Here is a 12,769-nt window from a genome sequence, read left to right on the forward strand (position 1 = left end):
TTAACGATGACAATTTTGTTCATATTTTCCTATCCTTTTCCCTTTCACTTTTTTTTTTTTTTTCTTATTTTGCTGGCTAGGACTTCCAGTGAAAATGTTGAATAGGAGTGGTAATAGGTGGCAATTTTCTCGTTTCTGATTTTTATAGGGAATGCTTCCAGTATTTCTACTTTCAGAATATTTGCCACAGTTTTTTTGTATACAGACCATGTTGGGTTAAGAAAGTTCCTTCTCTTCCTAGTTTGCCAAGTGTATTGAATTTCAACAAATGTACATCCACATCTGTTGAGGTGATAATGTGTTATTTTTCTTCCCTTTAACCTATTAGAATGATAAATGGAATTTATAGATTTTTCTATTAAACTGTGGTTACATTCCTGGGATAAACTCAACTTGGTCATAGTGTATCATCTGTTTTATACATACTGCTAGATTTAGTTTGTTGAAGTTTTATTCTTTTTTTCCTCTATGTGAATGTGGTTGGCCTGTCACTTTCCTTTCTTACATAACCCTTACCTGGTTTTGTTATCAAGGTTTTGTCTAACACAATTATTTAGGGGAAAGAATTATAAGAACCACTTCTTCTTGGGCATACAGTTCAACTATATTGGAACCATCTGAATGAGCCCTGGCCACTGGAATTTGAAGTCACTTATGCTACTTCCAGGACTGGCTCAAAAATCTCTCATGCATGATCTTCCTCTTTTTTCCATATCCATGCTGACTTAGAGGTTACAGGCTGAATGTGATGATGGCACAAAACAGAGGGATCCTGAGTCTCCGAATGACTAAATGGAATAGAACACTTTCTACGCCCCGGACAAAGCACATTAGATTATAAAATGCATAAGCAATAAATTTTTAGTGTGTCACTAATAAAGAACTTGGTACACCAGTTGAACCTCTGTACATGAGAATAACATAGACTGTAAGATCGTGGCCCAGTTCACATGAATTTAAAATAATAAAACGTATACCCAAGAAACTCTCTGGCCAACTTTAGAACTGGAACACTGCCAGTCCCTTTATGCTGTTTATCTGGGTGCCTGGTTCTCCTCTAGCCTTTCTCCCAGTCATCCTTACCTCCTCTCATCCAACTGGTTAGCACTAGCCTGAATTTTTTGTTTATCATTATGTTGTTGCCTTTTTGTTTGTTTGCTTTGTTTTGGTTTTCTCTTATACTAAAAGACCTTTCAAATATTTTTTAGAACAGTTTTAGCTTTACAGGAAAACTGATAAGGAAGTACAGAGAGTTTTGTTGTAGACACAGGTTAAAAAACAAAAAAAAGTACGGATTTTACACAAACCTCCTCTCCCTGACTGCACAAACACAAGCACAGTTCCCCCCAATTATTTGCATCTTGCATTAGTGTGGTACATCTGTTACAATTGATGAACTAATATTGATACACTATTACTAACTAAAGTTCACAGTTTATATTAGGGTTCACCCTCTGTTCAGTAATTTTCAAAATGTCATTTCTTCTTTTTTTGAGATGGAGTCTTGCTCTTGTTGCCCAGGCTGGAGTGCAATGGCATGATCTCAGCTCACTGCCATATCCACCTCTCAAGCTCAAGCAATTCTCCTGCCTCAAACTCCCGAGTAGATGGGATTATAGGTGCATGCCACCACGCTCAGCTAATTTTTTTATTTTTAGTAAAGATGCGGTTTCATCCTGTTGGCCAGGCTGGTCCCAAACTCCTGACCTCAGGTGATCTGCCTGCCTCAGCCTCCCAAAGTGGTGGGATTACAGGCATGAGCCATCGCGCTCAGCCTAAAATGTCATTATTTCTTCCTTGACATATGAATTGTTTAGAAGCATGTTTTAAATTTTGTAAACGTATGGAGACTTTACAATTTTATTTTTGTTATCAATTTATAACCTAAACACTTTATAGTCACAGAAGATTAGCTATATCATATTGATTCTTTGAATTTTATAGGGACTTACTTTTGGTCTAATATGTAATTATGTTTGTAAACATCCCATGAGTGCTTGAGAAAGAATATGCATTCCCTGATTGTTAGTTTCGGAGTTCTATATTAGTCTATGATATCAAACTCACCGCTATTGTTCAAATCTCCTCTTTGCCTTTTTGGTCTCCTTGATGTAGTACTAATTGAGACAGACGATTTGAAATCCTCCTGTATGATCAATTTGCAAATTTATTCTTGCAAATTTTTATTTTACATAGTATGAAGCAATTTTCCTAGTTGGATTAAAGTTTAAAATTGTATCTACTAGACACAATTTTAGTAAAGTGTAAACCTTTATCATTCTTTAGTGTCTGTATTAGTCTGTTCTCGCACTGCTATAAAGAATTACCTGAGACTGGGTAAAGAAAAGAAGTTTAATTGGTTCACGGTTCCACAGGCTGTACAGGAAGCATGGCTGGGGAGGCCTCAGGAAGCTTAAAATCATGGCACAAGGCGAAGAGGAAGGAGGCACGTCCACATGGTTGGAGCAGGAGGAAGAGAGCGAAGGAGTGCTACACACTTTTAAACAACCAGATCTCGTTAAGAACTCACTATCACGACAACAGCAAGGAGCAAGTCTGCCCCCACGATCCAATCACCTCTCACCATGCCCCTTCTCCAATACTAGGGGATTAAAATTCAACATAAGATTTGAGTGGGGACACAAATCCAAACCACATCAGTGTCCATGTCTATTCCTAATCATGCTTTTCATTTTCTACTCAGCGTATTAATTTCTGAGAGCTACTGTAACAGTGCCACCAACTAGGTAACTGTTTGTTGTAAAACAAACACATCCTCTCACAGTTCTACAACTGTTTGTTGTAAAACAAATGCATTCTCTCACAGTTCTTGAGGCTAGGTGTCTGAAATAAAGGTGTGGGCTGGACCATGCTCCCTCTGAAGGCTTGAAGGAAGAATCCTTGCCTGCCTCTTCCAGCCTCTGGCAGTTGCTAGCAACCCCTGGCATTCCTTTACTCGTTGACTCATCACTCCAACCTCTGCCTCTGTCTTCATATGGCCCTATGTCTCTGTTTCTGTGTTCAGATTTTCCTGTTCTTACAAGGACACAAGTGATACTGGATTTAGGGCCCACCCTCATCCAGTACAACCTTGTCTTAACTTGATTACATCTGCAAAGTCCCTAATTCCAAATAGGAGCATATTCACAGGTTTCAGTTGGACACGAATTTTGTTGGGGGGACACTACTCAATCCAGTACAATCAGCTATTAATGTAGCTGATGCAGGATTTTTTGCTCCTTAGTTCAGTTAAATTTGGGTTATCACATGACCAGAAAAAATTAGGCAAGCGTACACACTGAAAGGTGAGGAGGGCAGAATTTATTAGGCAAAAGGAAAGCTCTCCACAAAAAGAGGGGTCCTTCATGCAGGTTTTACACCTCACAAATTGAATGCCAGGCCACCACACACAAGCTGAAGAGGCATGGCTTCTCCCCTGCATAAGGTGCAAACTCCTCGTGGCTCCACCCCATGTGTGGGCGCTTAGTCTGAGCCACATTGATTTATTTCCGTTACTGCACATGTGTTGAGAAATGGAATTTTTCACAGTGGGCATGTTCAGGCAAGCCACCTGTGCACAATGACCTGGGCAAGTCAGAGGCTCTCCAGGAACCCTTCCCTATGTGCCTAGGCTTGTGCCTGTCGCCCTTCTCTTTCATAGCTATCTGTTTTATAGATTGGTCTAATATATCTTTTACCAGTACTACAAGAAAGTGGCTTACATGATTATGGAGGCTAAGAGGTCCCATGATCTGTCATCTGTAAGCTGGAGACCCAGGAAGGCCTGTGGTATAATTCAGTCTGAATCCAAAGGCGTGAGAACCAGGGGAGCCAGTGATGTAAATCCATCTGAGGACAGAAGATGAGATGTCACAGCTCAAACAATGAGGCAGGAAAAAAAAGGGGGGGTGAATTCTTCCTTCCTCTGCCTTTTATTTTATTTACGCCCTCAACAAATTGGATGATGTCCACCCACCTTGGGGATGGCTATCTCCTTTACTGAGTCCCCCAGTTCAAATGCAAATCACCTCCGTAAACACACTCAAGACACTTCAGAATAATGTTTAAACAGATATCTGGCACCCTGTGGCCTATTCAAGTTGACATAAAATTAACCATCACAAGTCTACCCTTGTCAACTTGGCACCCATACACGTCTCCTTAAACCACACTTAACTGCCACATAAAGACAACAACAAGGTCATAATTCCATCTAACACAATTAACAATCCAGCATTCCACCAGAAACACACGAACCCGTTTCCCAGAAGAGGAGGTAAAGTCTTCATGTGATGTTTACTCTCTCCTTGATATCCCATAACTTAAATACTATCATGTAAAATTAATCAAGGTTGAACACTGGAGCCAGTTAAAAAAATTAACAATATTTAAACACTATGCTATAAAATCAATGCATCTTATGTTAGAGAATAAGGAAATGAGAAGAAAGAAAACAAAGCTACACACACACAAAATGTAGTTATAGCAAAATATGGAGGACATACTTATGACAATCACAGTCTGTGTTTCTGCAACTGGTCATATGATCAAAGCTAGTATTTATTCTACCATTTATTCTGTATTCCCTTTGCCTTCAGCAAGCACTTCATCTGGTCATGGTACTTACCCGGTGGTGACCCAAACCTTCATTCCTGAAAGGTCTGGATCATTAGTGGTCCTGTCTGAATTAGGCTGTAGTTTTCCATTGACCTTAATCACAGGGCATGATAACACTAAGAGATGCCCTAAGGAATTTTGTGTATTCCCAACATACTTTACCTTACCACCATTCAGGGGTATTCCAGTTTCTACTTGATAGTCAGGAACAATCACTCAGCCAGCACTGTAACTCATTTGTCTATCGAGTTAGAGGCATGAGAAGCCCCAAATGGCTGAGGAGCAGTCTTAAACTTCCAGTTCAATTAAATCATGAATGTGTCTCTCAGTGGAAAATATTCCACCCTATGTAAGACCTCTAGGCCAGCAATGCATAAGTCATGGGAACAGGAAGCAAAAATTTTGCTAGTGGATCACTAGGGCTAATAGCGAATGGTGTCCCTCCTATTCTGACCCCTTGATTCCTGGACCTGTGAATCCCAGTCATAAGAGAAATGCACCATACACTGGATGTTGATTCAGAGCATAGATAGCCTTCTAGAGAACCTTGTCCCAGCCCTACAAGGAACTGCTGTATAGCTGGTGCTATTACTGTCTTCAAAATGCCATTCCACTGCTCTATGTAGCCAGTTGATTCAAGATAGTAGGGAACATGTTAAGAAAATTCCATGATCATGGGCCCACTGCCACACTTTTGCTGTGAACTGAGTTTCTTGTAATGCTGTGTGGAATACCATGGTCATAGACGAGACATTCTGTAAGTCCATGGATGGTAGTTGTAGTAGACACACTGTGTGAAGGGAAAGCGAATCTGTATCCAGACTAAGATCTATTTCAGTAAGGACAAAACACTATCCCTTCAATGATAGAGGCGGATCAATGTAATGAACCTGCCACTAGGCAACTGACTGATGACTCTGGGGAATGGTGTCATATCAGGGGCTCAGTGTTGGTCTCTGCTGCTGGCAGACTGGGCACTCAGAGACAGCCCTGGCCAGGTCAGCCTTGGTGAGTAGAAGTCCACGTTGCTGAGCCCATGCATAACCTCTATTCTTGTCACCATGGCTACTTTGTTCATGAAACAATTGGGTGATGACAGGGGTGGCTGGAGAAAGAGGCCTACTAGTATCCACAGAACAGGTTATCTTGTCCACTTTATTAAAACCCTTTTTTGCTAACCCTTTGGTGAGCATTCACATGGGGTACAAATATCTTCACCCTTTTTGCCCATTCAGTGTCTATCCACATACCTCATCTCCAAATTTCTTTGTCACCAATTTTCCAGTTATGTTGAACTCCCTGACCATCCAGCCAAACCACTGGGCACGGCCTATGAATTGGCATATAATTGAATATCTGGCTATTTTTCCTTCTAAGCAAAGTCAACCAGGGGGACTGCTCAAAGTTCTGTCCACTGGGAGGATTTCCCTTCACCACTGTCCTTCAAGGTAGACCAGAGGTGAGCTGTAGTGCTGCAGCTATCCACTTTAGGGTGGTACCTGCATATCATACAGAACCCTCTGTAAACCAGGCCTAAGTCTTCTCTTTCTCTGTCAGCTGATCGTAGGGAAGTCCCCATGAAGCCACAGATGCAGGCTGGAAGAGAGAAGGTAGCAGAAGTGGGGACTATGGAAATTTGACCTACTTCTTCATGTAACTTCCTCGTGCCTTCAGGGCCTCTCAGGCCCAATCATGTGTATACCGTTTCCATCTGATGACAGAGTGTTGCTGTGCATATCCAACTTTGTGCATTGGTGGCTCAGATAACATCCAGTTCATGATGGGAAGCTCAGGTTGCATGGTAACTTGGTGACTCATTAAGTATCAGTCTCTACTAAGGCCCAGTAGCAGGCCAAGAGCTGTTTCTCAAAAAGAGACTAGTTATTTGTTGGTAATGGCACAGCTTTGCTCTAAAATCCTAAACCAAGATTCACCTACAGGGACCTGCCAGAAGCTTCAAACAGCATCCCTATCTGCCACTGCCACTGAAACACCACTGATCTGCTGGATCATATGACCCAAGTGGCAGAGCAGCATGCACAGCAGCCTGGACCTACTGCAGAGACTTTTCTTGTTCTGGGCCCTACTCAAAACTAGCAGCTTTTTGAGTCAATTGGTAAATAGCCTGGAGTAACATAATGAAATTGGAAAATGTTGCCTCCAAAACCCAAAGAGACCCACTAAGTATTGTGCCTCTTTCTTGGTTTTAAGAGCAGCAAGATGCAAGTACTTATCCTTCACCGTAGAAAAAATATCCCAACATACCCCATGTCACTGGATCCCTACCAATTTCACTAAGGTAGAAGGTCCTTGAATTGTAGTCATATTTATTTCCTACCCTGTGATGCAAATGTCTTTCCACTAAGTCTAGTGTAGTTCCTACTTCTTGCTCACTAGGTCAAATCAGCATAATGTCATCAATATAACCAATCAGTGTAATATTTTGTGGAAGGGAAAAGTAATCAAGATCCCCATGAACTGAATCGTGACATAGAGTTGGAGAGTTGATACACACAGGAGATACGACAATGAAGGTGTGTTGCTGGCCCTGCCATCTGAAAGCAAACTGCCTTTATGGACTGGTATGAAAAAAAAAGACATTTGCCAGATCAATTCCATTGCCTTACCACATAATGCTGAAATAAATATTTTATACATAACTTTTATATTTAAAATGCAAATTATAAGTACAATATACATATTTACTTGTACTTGTGCAAATAATTCTATAGGCCTGACTGAAAGGGAATGCTCCACCTTTCTACCTTTTTTTATGACAAATTTCTGATAAAATTCCTTGTTACCTAATGAATGACTTCAGTTTCAAAATATGCTAAATGCATTCAGTTTCCAGTAGTTCTGGGCACACACTGTATGCTAAGACTTGGTGAACTTGAGGACTGAAAGAGTTTCTTGGCCTGCTTGTCTGGAAAGTGCAGTGGTTCCTTGCAGACCTTTTGTCTTCATTATTTTCAAAATTTCTTCTACAATAAAAATCAAAAGGTAAAATCCATTAAGCCATTTGGTAGTGTGCATGATCAATAAGCAATTATGATTTATAAATTGTATTCATCTGACAAAACAATGTATATCAAATAAATGTCTACTAAAGTGAACTTGGTCTTCAGCTGAATGGGAGCACTTTGTATTTTCAAAGTGTTGCTGGTGAGTCTAATCAGAATAAATGGCTTGCTTTGCAGTCACAGCCTACTTTTGGCTCAGCAGAAACATTAACTGTCATTATTATAGCAAGTGATCAGTGTTTTAGTTGATGGGCTCCAATCTCTGCCCTATGTCTTTCTCTTTGGATGACAAAAGCCAATAAAGGTGTGGACAAACTGAATAGAGACATTGCACAGTGAGAGTGAAAGAAGTAGCTTATTTCTTTCAGGCATATTGAGAAAAGAAAACCTGCCTTATAAATAAATAAAACTAAGAAGACTGAACTAAGAAAATGGAGGAAGGAAGGAAGGAAGGAGGGAGGGAGGGAGGGAGGGAGGGAAGGGAAGGGAAGAGAAGGAAAGAGAGGGAAAGGAAAGGACGCATGGATGGACAGAAGGAAGGAAAAGAAGAGAAGAGAAGAGAGAGAGAGAAAGAAAGAAAAAGAAAGAGAAAGAAAGAAAGAAAGGAAGGAAGGAAGACAGGAAGGAAGGAAGGAAGGAAGGAAGGAGGGAAGGGAAGAAGGGAGGGAAGGGAGAGGAAGGAAAGGAAGGGAAGGAAGGAAAGGAAGGGAAGGGAAGGGAGGAAGGAAGGAAGGAAGAAAGGAAAGAAAGAAGAGAAGGGAAGAAAGAAGGAAGGAAGGGAAGAAAAGAAAAGAGAACGAAGGAAGGAAGGAAAGAAAGAGAGAGAGAGAGAAAGAAAGAAGGAAGGAAGGATGGACGGACAGAAGGAAGGAAAAAAAGAAGAGAAGAGAGAGAGAGAAAGAAAGAAAGACGGACAGAAGGAAGGAAAAAAAGAAGAGAAAAGAGAGAGAAAGAAAAAGAAAGAAAAGAAAAGGAAAGGAAAGAAGAAAGGAAGAAAGAAAGAAAGATGGAGAGAAGGAAGAAAAAAGAGAAAAGAGAGACAGAAATAGGAAGGAAGGAAGGGAGAAAGAAAGACAAGAGAAAACTAGCAATCGTTATTTGAAGGGCTGAGGATTTTTAGTATAAGCTGAAAATCAAACTTGAAGTGTACAGAAAAAGAGAAGAAAGAGTATGGTCAATTTAGTTATAAAGCAATCTGAAAACAAAGATACAAAAATCTATACAATTCAATAGCTTTCATGATAAAACTGACGAACTAAAGAGTACAGCACAATTGTCAAGGGCATGAAGACTGGAGGGTAGAGAGAAAATTCATAATACTGAGGGTGAGGTGTTAGAAGAAAACATTAGAGATTTTTATACTTGAATATTAGGTTATAAACGGGGAAAAGAGAAGATAATACTTTTTAAAATCAGAAAAATTTACCTCTGAAAACCTCTTTTCTCTTTCAATATAAATTTATGCCTGTATTAGCTACTGTCAGTGATTAACTGTTTTAAGTGATTCATTAACATGCCAGGTTGTCTTATAAATTAAAGCATTTTACATTATTAACTTTTGATTTCAGCAACATAAATGCTTAAACAATAAATTGGTCTGTATTACCTGGGTTGTTTTCTTTAATGGTAACTAAATAGAATAATCCTCTTGGTGAAAGGAGATCTGGAACCAGGGGAAAAAACCTGTCCATAACTTCCCGACCATTTCTGCCACCAGCCCAAGCTGCCTCTATTCCGTGACTTCCTACCTGTGAACAATTAGAAAGAATGTTTTCTTTTAACTCAAGTTTGATTTAGATCACAAGCTGAATCTTTTTGACAAGTAATATCACCAAAAAAGTATATATTTTGCATTTTACAGCTGATCAAGGAGCAGTAAAGTTGAATCTAAGTTTGATCATTTTCTAGTGTGTAACCTTGGGTAAATTGGTAATCTTGTTTGTGAATTACTTTCCTCCTTTATCTGTAAAATTAGAAAAAGAATAGTTCCATATGTACAATTAGAAAAATAATAAGTGGATAAAAAATGTTTTTATTAATAAAAAAATATTTTTATCCACTGTTAGGAATAAATAAGGAAGTATATTTAAAGTTCTGAGAACATTGCCCTGCATATATCAAGGGCTTAATAAGTTATTACTATTAATACAATGCTTAACATTGAGAGACGTGGGTAGCTTTTGTACTTAACATAGAAAGAAGCTAGAAGGAACAGCTTGTATTATAAGAGACCTACTGTACAGAAACAAAGCTTCAAAATGTCCCAGTGCATCTGGCCCTCTTGTAGTTTAAAGTGTGAAACACATAGATCTTTTCTAAGGAACTCATTTATTTATTTATTTTATTTATATATTATTAAATAAATATATTTATTATATATTATATAAAGGCATACTGAAGCATGTTTCCTCTAACAATCTAATTATATTTTAGAAACAATATCCATAAGAGTTTATATAGTATTAAAAAATCTTTAGATCCTTATCATTGTATATTGTTTCTTTTTTTTTTTTTTTTTTTGAGACAGGGTCTTGCTCTGTCACCTAGACTGGAGTACAGTGGTGTAATCACGGCTCACTGCAGCTTCCACCTTGTGGGCTCAAGTGATCCTCCCACTTCAGCTTCCCAAGTATCTAGGACTACAGGCGCAAGCCACCACACCTGGCTAATTTTTTTTTTTGAGACAGAGTCTCGCACTATCATCCAGGCTGGAGTGCAGTGGCTCGATCTCGGCTCACTGCAAGCTCTGCCTCCCAGGTTAACGCCATTCTCCTGCCTCAGTCTCCAAATAGCTGGGATTACAGGTGTGTGCCACCAGGCCCGGCTAATTTTTGTATTTTCAGTAGAGGTGGGGTTTCACCATGTTGGCCAGGCTGGTCTTGAACCCTTGACCTCAGGTAATCTGTCGCCTCAGCCTCCCAAAGTACAGGATTACAGGCGTGGGCCATTGCGTCCGGCCGGTTAAAACCTTTTGTTTTGCAAATTTTTTATTCATGATAAAGGATATATGTAATATATATGTACATGTATATTCGAATATATGAATATAAACACCATGGCCTGATATGAATGTGATTTTTAAGGATAGATATGTGTCACAGTTTGTATTTCCATCATTTAAGGTTCCTTTCCTAGGTCTTTTAATAGGACTCAATTACTGACAATTAGGAGTAAAATCAGAGTAGTCTGTGATAAGAGCAGTTGACTGATGTCATAGGATAACATTCATTTGATTTTACAAACAAAATAATTGAAAATATTAATAATTAAATTTTGTTGTATGTTTTACCTCTTGAGGTGGAGTCACTACATACGGGGGATTAAACACCAGAAGATCAACTTTTTCCTTCAATCTTGGTAGCAAGCCTTTGACCTAAATGTATTCAACAACAGTAAGAATTTTACATTAAACTCTGAATTAAATAACTGACAAATCAATCTTTAAAAATAATCTCCCATGTTTTTGGGAAAATAATGTGTTACGGGCTACACTTGCAGAGAGAAATGAAGTATTTTTATGTTTTCATTCAGAAAAATGATACATGCAATTAAATAAAAATAAGGAAATTAAACTATCAGAATGAATATTAAAAAGCCTGTACTCCTCAACAGCACATATATTTATATTCTGGGTTCACTTTTAGAAAATGAAATAAGAAAGCAAACTCTAATTCTGTATAATCTGTATAGACTTGGATATAAGTTTACAACTATATTTGCTAACATTTTCACAATTTTTCCGATATCTGTACAGATACCTACCATTATTTACTGGATACTGTTCTATAGTTTCTTCTATCTCTGGTGTTTCACCATTCTATCAAAAACACTTACTTAATACTAATTATGGAAACATTAAAGAAATTTTTAGGCCAGGCACAGTGGCTCATGCCTGTAATCCCAGCACTTTAGGAGGCCGAAGCAGGTGGATCATCTGAGCTCAGGAGTTCGAGACCAGCCTCACCAACCCATGGCCAACATGATGAAACCCAGTCTCTACTAAAAATACAAAAACTAGTCGGGCACAGTGGTGGGTGCCTGTAATCCCAGCTACTGGGGAGGCTGAGGCAGGATAATTGCTTGAACCCAGGAGGCGGAGTCTGCAGTGAGCCAAGATTGCGCCACTACACTCCAGCCTGGGCGACAGTGATACTCTGTCTCAAAAAAAAAAAAAGAAAGAAAGAAGAAATTTTTAAAATAAAAAAAAAAAATCACCACGTTGATCTCATGTAAATCACTGGAGTACCTTTCTTGATACTCTAGCTTTTATTAGCAGTAACAACTTCTAATGATATGAAAATAATTTCTTATCTCTTTGGCTTAATTCCTTCTAAGCTACAAAATCATTTATAAATTAAAAAAAAAAAAAAACAGGAAAGCTACCTACCCTCATCATTGTAAGAAAAGTGCAGGTTAAGCAGCACAGAAGTATTTTGTATTTCATATGTCTACCTGGTGCATGCTATTATTATTTTTGCCTTTATATAAAAAGGTATTTGACATATATAAATTAAAAACCTACAAATTTAAAACTGCCACTTGAAAATGTGTGCTGTTAACTTCTTAAAACAATGGTTGTGCAGTTGTCATTTGTTGTTTTTACCTACTGAGGACCCACTACCCCTTTCTTCTGATTTAATTTCCTTGACTTTTGTTAGGGAAGTTCTACCTCCCATCATTCTCAATCTAAGTGGCCTGAGTAGGGTTTATCCCAATCCAGCTCCTGGGATGGAACTATGAGCCAGTTTGAAGCCAATCATCTCCATATTCAAATCTCCTTCAGCCACAGCAAAAGGTTGAGAGATAGGCACATAACCCAAGTTGATCCAGATAATACTCATTCTGGGGCCTCTTCTAGAGTAACTGAATAGAAAGGGCCTCTTTCCTTGGGAAGGTGTTGAGAAATAAGATACAGATATGCAAACATCTTGTTACCATGAAGGGAAAGACTGCCTAGGAATACAGCCACCAGAGAGAAGTTCAGAGATAAGAAAAAGATGTCTATAGCATTCTTAGAGGTCCTAGAAGTAGCTGTGCTGAAGCCATCAATTTTTTTTTTTTTTTTTTTTTGAGACAGGGCCTTGTTCTGTTCCACAGGCTGGAATGCAGTGGCACGATCATGGCTCAAG

General features: G+C 38.9%; 1 protein-coding gene across 10 annotated transcripts in view; it reads right to left on the minus strand.

Annotated features, from left to right (window-relative positions):
- Nucleotides 1-12,769, minus strand: part of N6AMT1 (N-6 adenine-specific DNA methyltransferase 1) — a 319,675-nt gene that overhangs the window by 303,232 nt on the left and 3,674 nt on the right. For 9 of the 10 annotated variants that reach the window (XR_010125289.1, XR_010125288.1, XR_010125286.1 and 6 more), the window contains exons 4-7: nucleotides 10,930-11,013; nucleotides 9,247-9,388; nucleotides 7,422-7,601; nucleotides 3,723-3,849 (exon numbers count right to left, since the gene is read on the minus strand). Coding sequence is in view for 1 of the 10 variants with exons in the window: in XM_063659828.1 (XP_063515898.1) it covers nucleotides 7,495-7,601; nucleotides 9,247-9,388; nucleotides 10,930-11,013 (333 nt within the window). In the remaining 9 variants the exon portion in view is untranslated. Of the gene's footprint in view, nucleotides 1-1,858; nucleotides 7,602-9,246; nucleotides 9,389-10,929; nucleotides 11,014-12,769 lie in introns of those variants that run through there. The other variant, XM_063659828.1, reaches the window with a different exon arrangement.

This window comes from Pongo pygmaeus, chromosome 22 (genome assembly GCF_028885625.2).
Source record: "Pongo pygmaeus isolate AG05252 chromosome 22, NHGRI_mPonPyg2-v2.0_pri, whole genome shotgun sequence".
In the NCBI taxonomy this organism is placed as follows: domain Eukaryota; kingdom Metazoa; phylum Chordata; class Mammalia; order Primates; family Hominidae; genus Pongo; species Pongo pygmaeus.